The sequence below is a fragment of the Ctenopharyngodon idella genome, chromosome 3, assembly GCF_019924925.1.
Source record: "Ctenopharyngodon idella isolate HZGC_01 chromosome 3, HZGC01, whole genome shotgun sequence".
Taxonomy (NCBI): domain Eukaryota; kingdom Metazoa; phylum Chordata; class Actinopteri; order Cypriniformes; family Xenocyprididae; genus Ctenopharyngodon; species Ctenopharyngodon idella.
The window spans coordinates 51,932,657-51,951,888 of record NC_067222.1 but is presented as its reverse complement, the minus strand read 5'-3'; the positions used below and the strand labels follow the sequence as shown (position 1 = coordinate 51,951,888).

The 19,232-nt window shown below is 38.3% G+C and overlaps 1 protein-coding gene across 1 annotated transcript in view; it reads right to left on the bottom strand.

Moving 5' to 3' along the window:
- Window positions 1–390: 390 nt before the first annotated feature.
- Window positions 391–19,232, bottom strand: part of LOC127508730 (NACHT, LRR and PYD domains-containing protein 12) — a 38,628-nt gene continuing 19,786 nt past the window's right edge. The window contains exons 11-13 of the mRNA XM_051887020.1: window positions 18,655–18,828; window positions 8,920–8,966; window positions 391–4,336 (exon numbers count right to left, since the gene is read on the bottom strand). Of these exons, the coding sequence (XP_051742980.1) occupies window positions 3,786–4,336; window positions 8,920–8,966; window positions 18,655–18,828 (772 nt within the window). The 3' untranslated portion in view covers window positions 391–3,785. The remainder of the gene's footprint in view (window positions 4,337–8,919; window positions 8,967–18,654; window positions 18,829–19,232) is intronic.

The window sequence follows — 19,232 nt, the reverse complement described above, 5'->3', positions numbered from 1 at the left end:
GATTTCTAGTGTGCTGTGTAGGGCTGGGAATAACCACCAGAGTGCAGTGTAGTGCAGTGTTAAAGTTTCACTTGTGTAGCGCCATTTGTCCTAGTGAGTGTACCGAGTAAATGTTCGTTGAACTAATTTAAATGCTTCTTTATATAAGGGTTAGATTTCTTTGTATACAATTGTCAATAAAGTAATACCTTTCTATAAAGTCCTGGTGTTGTAATGTACCCTCTGTCCTTCATTAATTTGATTAAACCTCTTTAAGTTAAATCAGAGGTTTATTACAGTATTACTACACTACTAAGGGGAGGCATGAATCACAATGTGATCTCTCTCTCTCTCTCTCTCTCTCTCTCTCTCTCACACACACACACACACACACTGATCTGTCTATATGAGGATTTTTCAAACACATTTATTATTTCAGTGACACAGTATTAATATAATGAAGAGACTCTATAAAAGGAGTGCCAAACATACGGCCCACAAAGGTGTCCAATCCAACCTGGGGGATGATCTGAACAATAATAAAAAACAGTCATGCATCCACTGCCCATAAATCCGAACGGTTATTAGTTTGCAATCATTTCCCAAACTGTCATTTGTGTGGAAATATTACAAAGTCTGTAAACAGGACGTTAACACAGGCACATGCTGAATACGGATGCAAAGAGAAAGAACACAGACGCGCCAGCAGAGCAAACACTGTACCAGGCTTAGCTCACTGTTTGTGAAATATTGGAAGAAAAATATATAAATATTGAATTGGGTTTTATATGAATGTAACTTAGAAGGGAACTGTCTTCAGAAAAGTTTTGATCTGTGTATAAGTAGCCTATTTTATAAGCGCAGCAATGCTGTGTACAGCGGTAACCAAGGAAATGCTATATGCTGTTCCACAAGCGCCACCTACTGTTACAAAGTGAATTTGCATTTTCATTCATTTCATCTGTGAAATTATGCTACATAAGACACCTGCACAAAAATAGCAAAGCTATAAAGTCAGACAATGCTGTTTTGCTGTGCATCTTGAAATTTATACAATCTAATTTAAATCAAAAACAACTGCTCATGCTCAAAATGCAGTGGTGCCTGTATACCAAATGGCTACACATATTTTTTGTTTAAGGCCAGTTTGGCCTGTTATAGAACAAATAAACTAGAGATGCACTGATACTTAATTTCTCTGCCGATACCAATAGCCGATTATTCAGAATGATATCGGCCGATACCGATAGCAATAGTTTGTTTTTTCTTAAGGAAAAAAAAATCTGTCCCAAATAATGTTGTAAACTATACAGGGAACCCTCTCATTTGGTACACTACAATATTAGAGGTATTATATTCAGCTGCTGTTTATTTTCAGATATAATAATTGCATTCAAATAAAAACTTAAATGTTAGTATCACATAAGGTAGTTTTCATAAGTGTTATACAAAGTCTTCATGGCAAATTTACACAAACATATAATTAACAGTAAATAAGCTCCTCTCTAGTGTTTTTTTTATATATAGATAACTAAGGATTTGGAAAACATTCCTGAGGTAAATGTGACATGATGAGACATATTGTTTTATTGACGTCTTTCCATGGTTAAAACACAAATAAAGTGATTACATGAGACATGATACATTCTGGTAAGTTGTACTATATCTTTCAACATACCTTTGATGTTCATGCATGTTTTTCAAGATATAACTTGTATTGAACAGGAAGAAAAGACTTGCGCTTCGAGCTATCGCCTGAGCTGAGGCATTACAGCGATCTGTCACGTCACATTTAAGAGCGTCAAAACGCCATTTAATGTTTGAATTTCATGATAAAATTGACAGAATTTGAAAACTGAAACTTTAATTCTTATCAAAAGTAAAAAAGCACAAAGCTTTTTGTGATTATTGGATGGGAGGCACTAAAAATAATATTTGATGTAGCAAAAAAAAAAAAAAAAAAAGCAGACCTGGCAACCCTAGCTTGAACTATGGGTGATTCATAGGGTCAAAAAGAGCCTGCTTTAACGTCACTATTTTTGAACTGTTAATGCATTAAAATTCAACACAAGAGTGATTTTCTTCACACACACTGGCCCTCATTTATCAAACAATCAGCTTACGACAACGCTCACATGTGATTCATTAAACTTTAGTAAGCGGCCAATTCCGTCGCACGAATGAACGGGTGTTGATAAATGTGGTGGCTGAAAACAATCGTAATTTAAATATCACGCCCCAAAGTTTAGAAGCCTCGCCCTATATTTTACAACACAGAGAAACGTAACCCAGCCATGAAGAGGAAATAATGACATGAAAAAGAAATTTATCTTACTCTAAAAACACCCATCAACCTCGTAATTTCAAACAATAAAATTAATTTAAATAAAAATACTGGTAAATGAAACTAAATAGGCTACTTACAAACATTATTAATATATATAAACTTGGTTATTTTAGTACCTCACTACACAGAAAATCCTTTATTTTATTCAGAACAGAACAAGAACGAAAAATAAGTAGCTATATTTTATAAATTGAAACACAAATTAGGCTGTAGTGGCATTTATTATAAAGCAGAAATGAATTTATTTAAAGCAAAACTGAATTGGGCTCACATAGTCTACCTCTCTCATTCGGGAAGAACCCAAATGTTTAATATTCGCAATGTAACATTTATTGCTTGCTCAACTACTGTTCATTATGTAAACAAGGCTTTCTATTTCACTCTTGTTTCAATATCCACGGACCATTAAACTGAGCAGTGTTAACTTTGTCTGCATTTAGTTTGCTGATAAATGGCTGAAATGTAAAGTTAGCAACACTAGAACTGATATGTAGCGTCTGCGTATGTGAGGCGCCTGCGCGATCAATTGGATTTAACAAAATAAAGATAAATATTTTAATACAATAAAGAACACTAATACAACGCGAGTGTAGACTGTACTAGCCCTACTTGATGCACAGTTTTTCTCTTTTGTTTTGTTAATCTGTTAATTATTTCAGTGATATGTATTTGGTGTAGTCCTATTATTTTATTCCTTGTATATTATTCTGTTTTTCTCTGCGTTGCAGGTGCATGATGTGTGAATCCTTATGTTCTGTTAATGTTGCCATTTGCGCATCCAAAGCGAAATTCCTGGAAAGAAAAAAACAAAACATTTGTGGTATTTTAAGACACTCATCTATTCTAATTTAATTTTAATGTGACATTTTAATCGTGCCGTTTAATGGTTAATGATCGGTTAGTGAGTGATTGTCAGTCAGGAAAATAATCTAAATGTTCTCATATCAGTTCTCCAGCAGATTTACTATGCTACACGCAAGTTCCCACTGACTCCAAAACGTGCATACACGAGCTGAGACCGGACGTGAGATTTGATCATAGCCACCGCTCACGCTCATATTGATAAATGCCAAATTTTGCATGAAAACGAGCGTACGCAGTTTTCTGGTGTACGATCGTTTGATAAATGAGGGTCAGTGTGTATGAGTTGCAGTCTGAACACGTTTTTCTGCACCCTTTGTATTTACAGAATATAATCAGCCCTGATCATAGTGATAATAATAGCTTTTATCGGCAGATACCGATTGTTGGCCGATACATCGGTGCATCTCTAAAATAAACAACAAATAAATTTGCTTAAAGAAAAAAAAATGGCATCTAATATCAAATTTGGCCATAAAAAAAATTAAAACCGGTGCATCACTAATAAAAAAATATTAAAACATTATTTTAAAAAATCTAATAGTCTTTTTGCAGTAAACACAAATGCAGTTTTCAAAGAGCAGTGCATTCTGATTCATCAACACAGTTTCACTGATCCATCATAAACACTAAACCCAGGATAGAGCGGTTGAGTGAATGTGGTCTGGACTGTGTGGATGAGGCTCATTGTGTCTCCAGAGACGCTGTAGAAGGACAGAGTTCCTGCACTGTGATCCACATACACTCCTACTCTATAGTGATCATCATTAAATTGTGGTTTTCTAATTCTGATGGGCTTTACAGGGAGACGAGTCTCTATGTTATTGTGTCTGAATGAGTAACTGGAGGAAGAGCAGAACAAACTCCAGGACTGATCATTATATCCAAACTCACACTCATGACCCCGTCCCTTCCTGCTGATGCTCTTATATGACACTGATATAAACACACGTCCTCTCCTCACAATCTCCCAGTAACAGCGTCGATCACACACACTCTCTCTACACAACACCTGATGATAATGATCAAATCTGTCTGGATGATCAGGATACGACTGTGGTGGGAAAGTGTCAGTAATCACTGTGTTCCCCTCAGACAGACGGAGGCGTTTATTCACTGTGTTCAGATCCAGAGTGAACTGATGGGAATCTGATGGAGATAAAACACATCACAATCAGGAATTATCAATCTGTCCATCTTTTAATCTACACCGTAAAAATGATTTTTGCTGCTTGTTAAATGTACTTTAATGGTTAGTTCACCCAAAAATGAATTCACTGTCATTAATTACTCACCCTCATGTCGTTTCAAACCCGTAAGACCTTTGTTCATCTTCAGAACACAAATTAAGATGTTTTTGATAAAATCCGATTGTTTCTGAACTACACATTGGCAGCAATGTCATGCACCTTTTGAGGTCCAGAAAGGTATTAAAGACATCGATAAAATAGTCAGAGTGACTGCAGTGGTTCAACCTTAATGTTATGAAGTGACCAGAATATTTTTTTGTGTGCAAAAACAAAACAAAAATAACGACTTTATTCAACAAGTTTATTTCTCCCCTGTCATTATCATATGCTATTTACGTTCCAGCGCTTCCAGGTTCTACTTGAGAATGCAGACTCATTATTGGCAGGATCCTGTGTCAGCATCACACGCATGCGTCGTGCTGATCACGTGTAAAGCTTCAACCAATACTGAGCCAGCGTTCTGACGTGAACTTGAAAGCCTACAGTGTGTTCACTACATCAACTGCGTATGACAACAGTTCAAATTGTTAAACAATGTCTTAAATAACTTTCTGGACCTTGAAAGGTGCAATGTCGCTGCTGTCTTTGTGTGGTTCAGAAACTGTCAGATTTCATTAAAAATATCTTAATTTGTGTTTCGAAGGTCTTACAGGTTTGGGACGACATGAGGGTGAGTAATTATTTTGAGTGAATTAACACTTTAATCAAAATTAGTTAAAATTACACAATTACTAAACATTTTGTCCTAATTTAATTGTGTAAAATCTACTTAAATATGTAAAACTGTTTACTCAAACTGAAACTGGGCAGTTCCCAGCATGCTTTGCAATTGTCTGGCTCTATTACAGAAACTCGAGTCTTGAGTTCAGTTAATTTAGGATTTTTCTCATCTGTAGTTGGGAAATCTTAAAGGGTGTTCAGAAAGTCTTTCCACCATCAAACATCGCTGATCTTCATCGTTTATCATTAATTAATGTGACGTCATTCTCAGACAGGGCTGTTTATAGCAGCCAAGACATTTGTCTGTGAATGTCTTCTTTTTTTTAATTATTTTCCATATATTGACTCCACAATACACCATAAGAGCTAAAACAAGCAAATACAATAGAACTGACAATAAAACAAAACAATTCACTATTGTACCACAAATTTACAAATTAAACATATAGCATAAACAACCTAAATTATAACTCATAAATCAAATTAGATCAACTGAATCAGCATAAAGATACATAAAATGAACACTATACTGACCTTGTGCCCTTATCAACCAGGTACTAAACAATCAGGTAGAAAAAACAAAAACTACATGTATTAATTTCACGTTAAAACTCCTTTTTAACTCGTGATCATGAATCATGAACTTTCTGTGTTCGTCTTGAGTACTGATTACAGTGCGTTGAGACCACCGCCGGCGAGAGCGTCAAGGTGACCGGAAGTCATTCATTTTCAATGTGAGTGTAGCACGTCTTGGATGGTCTGGATGTCGAGGCAAGTTGAAGTCACATGATTTTTTCCCCCAAACAGTTCAGTGAAAATCCCTGCCCTGCACCCAATTTCATTTGCTGAGGTTACAGTGACAAGTTGGTTTAGGGATCAGGGCTGCGTTTAGCCCCGACAAAATGTTGCGAAATGTTTTTTAAATGGAAATGGTGGTGCATTGAACACCCTGTTCTGATGACGCAAGAGTTGCAACTATGGCAGCTGAGAAGGCCATTCTTTGTGTTCTTTTTGAAGAATTTTCGGAGACTGATGAAATGATGTTACAGTCACTGCCCTTGCTGTCCAGAATAAAAGAGAACATCCCAATCGAGTGAAGGGATTTATGGAAACTGTGGTTCCTAATTATTGTGATCCAACATTTGCCTCGCATTTCAGGAGAATAATCCACCTCTTACCTCCGAGACTGTATTATGATCTATAGGATTATTTTTATTTTGAGTATTAGGCTTATCATTATTACTGATCACTTTTGTTTTGCTATGATATTGTAATATTTACCATTATATAATCAGAGGGGAATAGAAAAGTTTATGGAAGTGTCACTCCACAATACAACAGCAAATATATATAAATATGTATAGTATTTTTATGTTACAGTTGTCACTTTACTAGGACCCATTGTGTGAGCTGTCTCTTTAATACCGCTTGGTTTATATACATGTTGCTGCCGATTGGGCTGACATTTTTGACACACACACCAAACAAGAGAAATCGTATCTCAAACCCTGTTGTACACCGTTGCTCGCCGTTTCCAGGAAACATGTCGTTTAACCCGGAAACCGTAGCAAGATATTGCGCACCGGTTTAAGCTTGAAGGTGCCCCAGGATTAGGTGTAGGCAATCCTTATTGTGACTGACATGGCCAATGAAATGTTTAGAATCGGCTTCAGGGCAGGATTTCCGCTGAAATGTTTTGGGGGAAAAATCATGCGTTGAAGTCAGGGTAACTTTATGGTAATGAGCTATGACACAATTCATCTGCAACCAATCGGAATGTAGAGGTCCACCTTTGCTAATGTTAGTTAATAAAATATTTTTAATCGTGTTAGTTCATAGTGCATTATGTTTACACACACAACTTTGGATCTTAAAAATGTCTTAGAAAAAGTGCAATAAAGTTTACATTTCCCAACTGATTTCAATGGTTTTATGATCTCCTTGGATTATGAAAAAGGTCATTTCCAATTACTAATAATCTCGCTAGTTAGAATTTGAAAATGATTCATTATCATAAGGAATTGTGAAAACTTGCGCTTCTCAAGCATAGATTTGGTTTATTTTTATTGGTTAATAATTCTGGAGATGTTCATAATGTAATATAATTTAATGTACATGAAAAGTGCACATCGATTTTAATTGTGGAAATGGCTTTTTCTGTTTTCAGCACCACCATTTTAGTTTTTTATCTTGTGACTTTTGTTTTTCCTCTTGAATCACGCCACAGGATGTCACAGGACAATTTCAAATGAATGTGAAGATAATTTGCAGCTCAACCTTATTTATCTGAAGCATTTATCTTAAGGCCCTTTTCATTTGTATACTTTATTTTTTTACGTGTTGCCTCCTAACCTTATGCTTGCAGTTTAACACACAATTTTTTTATTATTCATAATGCAATAAATGGTTTGTATAGATATTTTATATTATAGTAAAAATGCCAAAATTGTCTCTTCATTTTAAATGGACAGCAAAAAAATGTAACTGTCTGGCAACTTGAAAAATATGTTTTATTGGGGCCTAAAAAAAGTAAACATTTAATTATCTACAAGCATTTCACAGATTTAATGTCAATACACCAAAGTTATACAAATGTACTGAAAATTAATTTATTTTGATTCAAATGGATTGCAACAAGAAATAAAAGGATTGGGCTTAAAAGATTCCTTATCCTGTTGCTCCCTCTAGTGGACAACATTAAAATCACAGCTTGTACTAATTATAAGACTATCATTAAAGGGTTAGTTCACCAAAAAATGAAATCTGTCATTAAGTGATCAGTGTCATGTCGTTCTAAACCCATAAGACCTTCGTTCATCTTCGGAACACAAATTAAGATATTTTTAATGAAATCTAAGAGGTTTTTCATCTCCCATAGATAATGAAATTACCACATTAAAGGTCGAGAGAAATAATAAAGACATGGTTAAAATGGTCAACATGACTACAGTGGATCAACCTTAATGTTTTGAAGTGACGAGAATACTTTTTGTGTGCAAAAACAAAACATAAATAACAACTTCATTCAACAACTTTTCCTCTTTCCTGTCGGTCAGTTTTCAGTTTGAAAAAATTCAAAATAGTCAGGCATCTTTTCTTTGGTCCACGGAGTTATGGCAAGTTGCCCGGACCAATATGGTGGCACCGTTGACTTGCGATCCAGCAGCTAATGGGCCATCTATGTATTTTATATGTCTATGGTTGGTAGGACAGCCAGAACAAACTTATACGCCCAGCGGTGGTCTGCTCTCCCATTCTCCCGTGGAATCACACTTCAAAATAAAAGTCCTAATAGAAATAATAACTCAAATGGAGAAAAAAAAAATATATATATATTTTTTAAAAACAAAATAAGTACATCACTAATATTAAAACACATGTTAAAATAAACATTGTATATTATACTAATACAGTGAACCAAAAAACTAACACTATCTGAATAAATTTAGTTATTGTGTGTGTGTGTGTGAGAAAGAGAGAGAGAGAGAGAGAGAGAGAGTGAGTGAGTGTCACGTATCCTCTGTCTTTTGTGTTTTTGGTTCAGTCCTGGTGACCTCAGTCTGTCTAATTAGTAATGTCATTCAGTGTATTACATTTATGTTTATGTTTTATATTTACATTAATGTCTGAATTTGCCTGTCTCTTGTGGATTTATTAAATAAGTTGATTTTGGAATTCTCCCTTGTTGTGCAACTTACTATACACGATGTTACGTGACAGTGAGTGAGTGAGTGTGTGTGTGTGTGTGTGTGTTAGTCATACATTTGTGTAGTCCTGCTGTAATCCTGAACTCTCCCCCATGATCCACACTAGAAAACACACAATGACACAATTAGTCAGTAAACTCACTCTCTCTCTCTCTCTCTCTCTCACACATACACACTCACACACACACACACACCCAAGCAACCGTGCAGGTGTGAGTGTGCCATCTTAAGGCCGGAACACACCAAGCCGACGGTCGGCCGTCAGGCAGTTTTTGTTCGTCGGCCGACTAAGTTTTCTCAGTGTGTTCCGCACCGTCGGCTGAAGTTGGTCCTCGTCTGCTTTTTTCGGCCGATTCGAAATGTTGAATCGGCGTCGGAGCTCGTTGGTCTGTTGGGCCATCTGATCATTCTGATTGGCCGTTCAACTACTGCCACCTGGTACGGAAAGGCATTTCATCTTGCGCAGGTGCACAATGACGTGCTACTTGGCCGTCGGCTGTCGAGCGTCGGTTTGGTGTGTCAGGGCAACTTTGGACACAGCCGCTGCCGACGTGAGCCAACCCCGCAGTCTGCTTTCGTCGCCACTAGTTCGTCGGCGTCGGCTTGGTGTGTTCCGGCCTTTAGGGTGCGTTTATACTTTCGGTTCAGTTCGGTTTGTTTGGTCCGGACCAAAGAAGAAAAAAAAACATTTAGTCCTGGTATGATTAGCATTCAGATTGGCAATTTTATCACCAAACCAAAAGATACTGAACCTTGAGGCATATACATACTTTCACAACGTGATTGGTCAGATTTTATGACGTATTGCCTATTTTGAGACGGAACTTACCGAACATCCAAAACAATGCTGTGTGCTGAGATAAATGCACTTGCTGTGTGTGCGTAGCCTGCATGTGATGGTATTTTGGCCAGCTGGGAACTCGTGAAGAGCTTATAAAATGTGTAAAGGAGTCAAAACAGCGGCGGGAATCCATCCGTCACACACACAAACAATCTGCTGTGAGGAGACGCGCGTCTGATGCCTGTGATGGGCAAACTCGCGACTATGACAAGAAAAACCGATATGCGTGAGGATTCTGTCCTTTTTAGGGTCTCATCTTCCTGTTTTTAGTTCGTTTACATGTCTTTGGTCCGTGTTGCGTTCATATATCATTCGAACCGCACCAGAGGTCGTTTGGAAGCGGAGACCCATCTTTTCGGCGGTCTCGGTCCACTTGTTTTGTGCGCACCAGGGTACGGATGGCAGCGTTCACATATGTTCAAATGAACCGCACCAACAGAGCAATCACACCAGGGTTCGTTTTAATCAAACCAAACATGAAAAGTGTGAATGCACCCTTACTTATGTTCCCGTTGAACCTTTCATAACATTTAACTTTAAATTCTTTTATAACATTTAACTTGAGAATTTCTTTAAACTGTTGTAAAAAATAATGTCTTTGGATTATCCCTGAGACGTGAGTTAATTTATATGGCAATTTATGTCAAAGAACATTTTGAGACAACATTGTTACTCTAAACTTCAAAAGCTAAACAGTATGAACTATTAGTTCTTAATCTTACCATGTCTAAAAACCTTCAGCTTACCATAGCTGGTTGTTATAGACCTCTTTCGGCAACTGGATTTGTTTTACATTCTTGTTTACTTCTTTGAATTATAAGGAACTGATTTTATTGAGGGATTTTAATTTGAATTGGATGCATGCAATATCTGATGATTTGCAATATCTTTTTCAATTGGACTCACTCACTAGACCTAATCCAAAATTTCCGGAAAAAAAAAAATACTTTAATAGATCTTGTCCTTACAAATAAATACACATCAATACTGATGTGGGCAAAGAGAAGATTAATGTTAATGTTTTTAACATCCTTATTATATTTTTGTAGATATAATATATTTTTGAGTGAAGATTGAAAATGAAAATGTTTTTCTTGCCCATGATCAATAATTTAATCAAGTGATATTGTAATAATTTATTGTTTTATGACTTTATGATTTTATGGCAAATGTACACTGTCTTTCTTATGAAAAAGCCTTTTAAGGGCTGCATTGCTAACTGGTATGTTTTTCTAAAAGCTGTTGCGCACGTACACACTTTCTGAAAGCTTCCTTTGGCATGTGTAAATGCTTGGGTGTTAAAGTAAACATATTTTTAATAGACTGTGTCTGCAAAAGTAGACATGTGCGTAATCGGAATAAAGGCCAAAGAACATTATAATATGTCTTTGTCTTCAGAGATGTATCTGATTTCCACGAAAAGAGGAACCAATACTACTGACTGTACCTTGGACCTGTAGAATGCTGAGACAAATGTGTTATTTTTGATTCACTTTAATAGCTTTTGTGGTTTGATGTCTGGTTTTTGTGTATAAAACAGACCCCTTGTCTCCTGTGTTTTCAGTCACCATTCGATGTCTTTTCAATAGTGACTTCACTTCTTTGCATATCAATGAGATCTTGTCAGACTTTGTTCTTCTTAGGCAAGATCATTTCACTCAGACTTATAGATTTATACTTAACCCAATCCAAATATGTTAAAAAAAAAAAGTTTAAGATTTTACTGAACTTTTATTGAGATATTACTAAATTTTGATTAAGATTATAACTAACATTTTTCTTCGATAATACTTTTGGAATAATATTCTGGAATTCAATATTTCAGAGATATTAGAAGTTGATTGATAACTGTATTCTGTTATGATAATTGTCATTTATTAAATTTACATTTTTATCATTCAAAATTAATATGTCTATGATTTATTTTTTGATTATATATTATTAAGCAATAAAATCAATTTAATCATCGGACCTTGGATCTCCTAATCGCACCAAATACACTTCAGGTTCTGTATTCACAAATGACATCAGTGATCACAGTGTTGTGGCAATAGTTAAGGATATGAAGCTACCTAAGCAGAACCCAAGAATTATTACTAGGCGTCCAGATGTGCTATACTTTCCTGCCATTCCAGAGCCTTGCCACGTCTCAGATGATCTTCCAGGGCCTCGTCATGTCTCGTCTGATCTTCCAGAGCATCGCCATGACTCGTCAGATCTTCCAGAGCCTCGTCCCATCTCAGCAGAGCTTCCAGAGCCTCATCACGTCTCAGAAGATCTTCCAGAGCTTTGTCACATCTCAGCAGATCTTTCAGAGCCTTCAGCCGAGATAGCTGCCACGCATGAGCCCTCAGCCGAGATGGCTGCTACGCCTGAGCCCTCATAGATTGCAGCGTTGGCCATATACGCTGTGGGGGTCTTCAAGCCCTTCTGAGCTGCAATGGTGGTCGTCTGCTCTGCCGTGGGGGGCCTCCTCCTCCCGGGCCGTCTGTCCAGGCTTCTCCACCTGGGCTGTCTGTACAGCCTCAGTCTCCAGGCCGCCTTCCTTTCCACGGACCTGGCCCTCCATCCCACTGCCTCCCACCTGAACTTTCTTGTTAAAAGCGTCTGGAAGCCGCTCCTTATGAGGGGGGCTATGTCACGATCACCAGTGAGAGTGCCTGTCATTGCCATCAGAGGGTGCTCCAACCCGAACTAATATTATTGTCAAAGACTCCATTACCCATAACCCACTGCCCGGTTTATCAGCCATGATTGTTCACAGCTGTCTGTCATTAACCTCGTTAGCCCTGTCTATGTAAGCCTGTTTCACCATGTGTCTCACTGCAAGGTTTTGTTTGTGTTGCACTGCATCTCTGAGCATTCTCCCTGGTTTCATGTGTCTTGGTTTTTGGATTTTTTGCCTGTTCCCTGGATTACCCTTCTGCCTGTTTCCTGCCACTGTTTTGACCTTTTGCCTGTTATTGGATTACGGTTCTGGATTGTCCCTTAAATAAAGCTGCATTTTGATCTCCAACCATTCGTGTCTCAGAGCAGTTGTGACAAAATGAATACCATGAATGATAAAGGAATAAAGTGCATAAGATACACAGAATACAAGTGATAAAGTTGAGTGTGGCTATGGAAGAGTTACGTTATCTTCCGGAAAGATAAACTGTTTCTCTGAAAATAATAAGGTGGAGAACCTTATTATGCACTAAACAAATAAACGAAAGATTATTTGTTATTAACTAACATCAGCTATATTACATCTAATGGGAATTAAGAAATTATATACTGATAATATACAACAATGCCAAGGTCTCTGGGAAGAGATTTGGTTAAGTGATATTTACGTTCCACTTGGTTGAGTCCGATGACGGTGACATTTTCCACTGGTTGTGCTGGGTGACAATGCAGTGGGGAGAGGAGCCGGAATCTGTTTCATCAGCCTTGAACACGAAACTCTGTGAGATGCTGATCTCCTGGAGCACCAAAGGATCATAAAATCTGGAACACGCAGATGAGACCCTGGCTTAGGTGCAGAAGGTCCTTGGGTGCAATCTGGAACACGCAGACGAAGGTATCTTGGAGTGAAGGTTTGCTCTCCTGAGCTTAACCTTGTTGCAAATGTCGTTACTGTCTCACTGGACGGAAACTCTGAACGTGGTGGTTGTTAATGTCTCTTTCCTCACAGGCTGGAGGCTCAGAACGTGGTCATCTCTGTTGCTGCCTTACAAGCTGTAGACTCAGATCTGTGGGACCTGTTGTTGTCTCTCTGGATGTACCAGAGGCTCAAAACGGTGTTTTATTTGTTAGTGTCTCAGCTTCACAAGCTGGGACTCAGAACGGTATATCTGTTATGTCTTTTCCCTTTTGAAGGACAGACTCAGAACGGTGTATCTGTTATGTCTCATCTGATGGGAGACTCAGAACCGTATATCTGTTGTGTCTAACCCGATGGGAGACTCAGAATGGTGTATCTGTTGTGTCTCAACCAATGGGAGACTCAGAACTCAGAGTTGAGTTGTCTGTTGAAAGGGTACCTTTATCCCTTTCCGATTAGGAGGAGATTGCAATTTGACACTTCTTTCGAGTGCTGAAATTGGTTGCTAGCATCAGAGGGGACACACACAGTGTAGCCCTCCCTTCTTTTCCCTGTGGAACTCATTTGAATAAAGCACAAAGTTGAAGTCTTTACAGTGTCTTTAAAGTTTACCAATGCATTTCTCACTTTCCAAACTACCACCAGAATACCTTTGGCAATATTCTAAACAAATAGAGACTAAACATGATGGAAAAAGATTGACGTTTCAGTTTATTTATTTATAAAGCACTACTAAGACAACAGAGCGTTGACCAAAGTGATGTACAATAAAGAAATTCTTCATTAAGAAAAAAAAAAAAACTAAATAAATTAATAACATGACACCAACCAAACATCTAAAACAATACAAACAAAAAACAATGCCTCAACACACTGCAGTCTCGAAAGCTAAACTAAGAAGATGTACCTTCAGACGCCTTTTAAAAATGTTTAGAGTGGAAGATACTCTAATGTGAGATGGTAAACTATTCCATCTCTTTGGTGCTGCCAATGCGAAGGCCCGATCACCACTTCTGCTTGTACCTCGTCCTCTGAATAATTAAAACAGACTGATCAGAAGACCTTAAAGTCCTAGGAAGCTTGTGCACCAGTAAGATCTCTGACAGGTAAGAGGGAGATGACCCATTCAGGCACTTGTATACAAAAACCAGGAGCTTAGAGTGTACTCACACTAGGCACGGTTGCCTTGAACCGAGCGTGATTGTCCCCCCTCCCCCGGTGGCCTGCACTCACATTGCACTTAATGTTCCAGGCCGAAGCACGCTTACGTCATATATGATGCAACTTTTTGAATGGAAGAAAACAGGAAGAAATGCACAGATACTGCCTAATACATTTATCATTTTAAAAGGTTTGATCGTAAATGAAAAAAGTTTATCTGTTTATCAAATTTTAGGGAACTGTCAAACAGAACCCCTAGATTTTTAACCACAGTTTTACAAAAAGGGGTCAGTTCACCTAAATTTGACAGATCAGGAAGGGCAGGACCACAGAACCAAATAAGCTCTGTTTTACTCTCATTAAAATTTAAAAAGTTTGCCAACATCCAGGCTTTAACCTCCTTTAAACAATTCACAAAGAAATCCAGAGAATTTTCTTTATTTTTCCTCAGGGGCAAGTAAATTTGCATGTCATCCGCATAAAAATGAAAGGAAATCCCATACTTGCGAAAAGTTGTCCCTGAAGGTAAAATGTATAATTAAAAAAAAAGTAGGGGCAACAGTGGATCCTTGAGGGAACACCTGACCTAAATTAACAGAGAAACTTCTATGCGATAAGAAAGATCTAAACCACTTAAGAGCACTACCCTCAATACCCGCCACTTCCTCAAGGATCCCATGATCAATCGTATCGAAAGCTGCAGTAAGATCTAAAAGCAAATGAACTACAGAATGACCAGAATCACTTAATAATAAAATATCATTAAGCACTTTTAACAATGCAGACTCTGTACTGTGGTGGGCTTTAAAACCGTACTGAAAAACCTCAAACACAGCATTTTGGTCCAAAAAACTCTGCAATTGGCTGAGAACAATTTTCTCTAAGACCTTAGATAAAAAACGGAAGTTTTGATATTGGTCTAAAGTTAGAGAAAATGGAGCAATCCAAATTTGGCTTTTTAACAAGAGGTTGCACTACAGCATGTTTTAATGACAACGGGACCATACCAGAAATCAGACTACCATTAATAATAGACAAAATACTAGGACCAATAATGTCAAAGACCTTTTTCAAACAGCCATGACGGGATACTATCCAAAGGAAAATTGGTGGGTTTCATCCGGCCTACAATCTCAGTCAACGTCACAAGAGATACTGGCTCGAAATGAGAAAATGTAGCAGGGCACAGAATAGGAACCAAAGGACCCCTATTACAATTGCCAATCTCAGATCTAATTTCCATGATCTTATCTACAAAAAAGTTTGAAAAGTTTTCACAAGTCTCAACAGACTCGTCAATGAAGACTGATCGCAGATTTTATAGGGCTGAATAGAACTCTAGGTTTATGATAATTACTAACAATTAGATCTGCAAGGTATTTCTTCTTTGCCTCTAACACTCTGGAGTCGGGAAACGCGCCGGCGCGTTTTGCAGGATTTTTTTCACATTGCAGCAAAACAAACTTAACATACTCTGTAATTTTTTTGTCATAGAGACATAAATAATATATCAATTGAAACTATAGAATGTGTTCTTTTATTTGTGTACACTCAGAGTAAAAATAAAATGTTGTGTTTTTTTGCAAAATAAAGAAAACTAACATGATGTGTGATCTGTCATCTCCCTCTGAATGAAGTCCAATCTGATAGTTCTCAGAAAATGAAGTGTAACTTAGAGAATACTAATGACACAAAAATGAGACTTATGTCTAAAGAAACATTGAAATGTCAGGTTTTGAATTGTGTAAACAAAAATCGAAAACAAAAATTCTCTGTTTATGTAATCTGAATGAAAGGAGACACATGTCAGACGTCCATGAGTCAGCTCATTATATATTATAGTTTTATGGCAGTTACTGGCCAACCTTAGGAATTAGTCTCTAGATGGGTAAAGGGCAGGAACTGCATGTAGACCAATGAGAAGCCCTGTCCTTCCCAGGCTTGGTACAAGAGGTCTTCTTCTTGCCTTCTAAGAGGTGTCTGGATGTTGTCCTTACATCTTTATCTGCGTTGGACAGTTTGTGTTAGTCCACCAAGATCCAATCAAAATGTAGCAAACCTTTGTCTGCTGTTACGGACAGAGAGGGGCTGGCCATAAATTGGGCCCTGGAATGTGCTGTTCCCTACAACTCTCTGAGGATCTGAAAAAAGATTTGTTGCAGGCTATACAGGCTATAAGAAGATTGCCAAGACCCTGAAACTGAGCTGCAGCATGGTGGCCAAGACCATACAGCGGTTTAACAGGACAGGTCCCACTCAGAACAGGCCTCACCATGGTCGACCAAAGAAGTTGAATGCACATGCTCAGCGTCATATCCAGAGGTTGTGTTTGGGAAATAGACGTATGAGTGCTGCCAGCATTGCTGCAGAGGTTGAAGGGGTGGGGGGTCAGCCTGTCAGTGCTCAGACCATACGCTGCACACTGCATCAAACTGGTCTGCATGGCTGTCATCCCAGAAGGAAGACTCTTCTAAAAATGATGCACAAGAAAGCCCACAAACAGTTTGCTGAAGACAAGCAGACTAAGGACATGGATTACTGGAACCATGTCCTGTGGTCTGATGAGACCAAGATAAACTTATTTGTCTCAGATGGTGTCAAGCGTGTGTGGTGGCAACCAGGTGAGGAGTACAAAGACAAGTGTGTCTTGCCTACAGTCAAGCATGGTGGTGGGAGTGTCATGGTCTGGGGCTGCACGAGTGCTGCCGGCACTGGGGAGCTACAGTTCATTGAGGGAACCATTAATGCCAACATGTACTGTGACATACTGAAGCAGAGCATGATCCCCTCCCTTCCGAGACTGGGCCGCAGGGCAGTATTCCAACATGATAACGACCCCAAACACACCTCCAAGATGACCACTGCCTTGCTAAAGAAGCTGAGGGTACAGGTGATGGACTGGCCAAGCATGTCTCCAGACCTAAACCCTATTGAGCATCTGTGGGGCATCCTCAAACAGAAGGTGGAGGAGTGCAAGGCCTCTAACATCCACTAGCTCTGTGATGTCGTCATGGAGGAGTGGAAGAGGACTCCAGTGGCAACCTGTGAAGCTCTGGTGAACTCCATGCCCAAGAGGGTTAAGGCAGTGCTGGAAAATAATGGTGGCCACACAAAATATTGACACTTTGGGTCCAATTTGGACATTTTCACTTTGGGGTGTACTCACGTGGTTTAGACATTAATGGCTGTGTGTTTAGTTATTTTGAGGGGACAGCAAATTTACACTGTTATACAAGCTGTACACTCACTACTTTACATTGTAACAAAGTGTCATTTCTTCAGTGTTGTCACATGAAAAGATATAATAAAATATTTACAAAAATGTGAGGGGTGTACTCACTTCTGTGAGATACTATATATATATATATATAAAGTTAATAATAATTAACAATACTTAACACAGTCCCTTTTAAAGACATACTACATAGGCTATGAACCCATTTTACTTATGAAGTCGCAGGGCAGCACTGACAACAATGTTCTGTGCACCTGTATGCTTCTGTGTGTGTTAGTGTGTCTGTACTGTATCCCCCAGTTTCACAGACAAGGATTAAGCTAGTCCTAGACTAAAATACATGTTTTAGCTGTTTTAACTAAAAGCAACTTGTACTGACATATCTTAAAATGTCACTGCCATTGTTTTGTCTTAAGATGCACACCAGTAATGTTTTTTTTCTATTGTATGCTTATAAAAGCTACTTAAATATCGCAATTGAACTAAGACCTAATCCTGGCTTAGGCTAAACCCTTTCTGTGAAACCGGGCCTATGTGTGTTCATTTGAGTGGGACATAGTGTGGGAGAAAGTGTGGTCTCCATAGATAATAAAATGTTATTTTGAGGGAAAAAAAATGAATGAAAATAGTTTGTCATTTGTATCCTATTTTTTTTATATTTATTTGTTCAATGCCGTTGTGGGTTTTGGTTCTTTTGCTGTTGTAATATGTAAGGACCTTTGAAATAACTGGAATCATTTGGCGAAGTGATATGGAACTGTTATGCAGTTGAGACATGCCTGGAACTATTTTAACTGTGCATTTACTTGACAATATTTGCACACCTTAGAACGTTTGTCTTTCAAACAATCAGAATCAAGCATTTAACAGCCCTCTAGTATAAATGCGGCTAAACCTGTTTATTCTCAGTAAGAACTTTTGTACATGTATTAAAGTAATAAAGTCAAACTCTTGCTGTTCAACTTACTTGAGTTTATCTAGTGTGCAGTTTTGATGGTTGAGTTTATTAGTGAGTAGATTGACTCCTGAATTTCCTGGGTGATTGTAGCTCAGGTCCAGCTCTCTCAGGCATGATGGGTTTGAACTCAGAGCTGAAGACACATAACCACATCCTTCTGCTGTCACCATGCAGCCAGACAATCTACAAAGATGACAGTCCACATGACACTAGTCTGACAATCAGATCTGTCACTATCACACACTGACCTGTAGTGGTTAAACGGATCATTGTTGATTCGTGATGCATACGGACCAAGCCCCACAGTTCGGGACATATGTGATTTGCGGATCAATTGCAAGTTTAACCGCAGTAGAGTGAAAGGTTGTCATTTGCACATGCTTTGTCTTGCTAGTTTACACATTAAATAGATATATAACCGTTCCAGCGCTAGAAGAGGCACAACAGGGTTTAATTCGGTATCGCACGTCACGCTGTTATCCGTGTGCACAGACGCGCATACATTCAAGGCTCGCACGCACACACACACAGAGAGAAGCGTGTTTCAGATAGCTCGCAAACTCCAAATTGATTTCTCTTTCGCATCC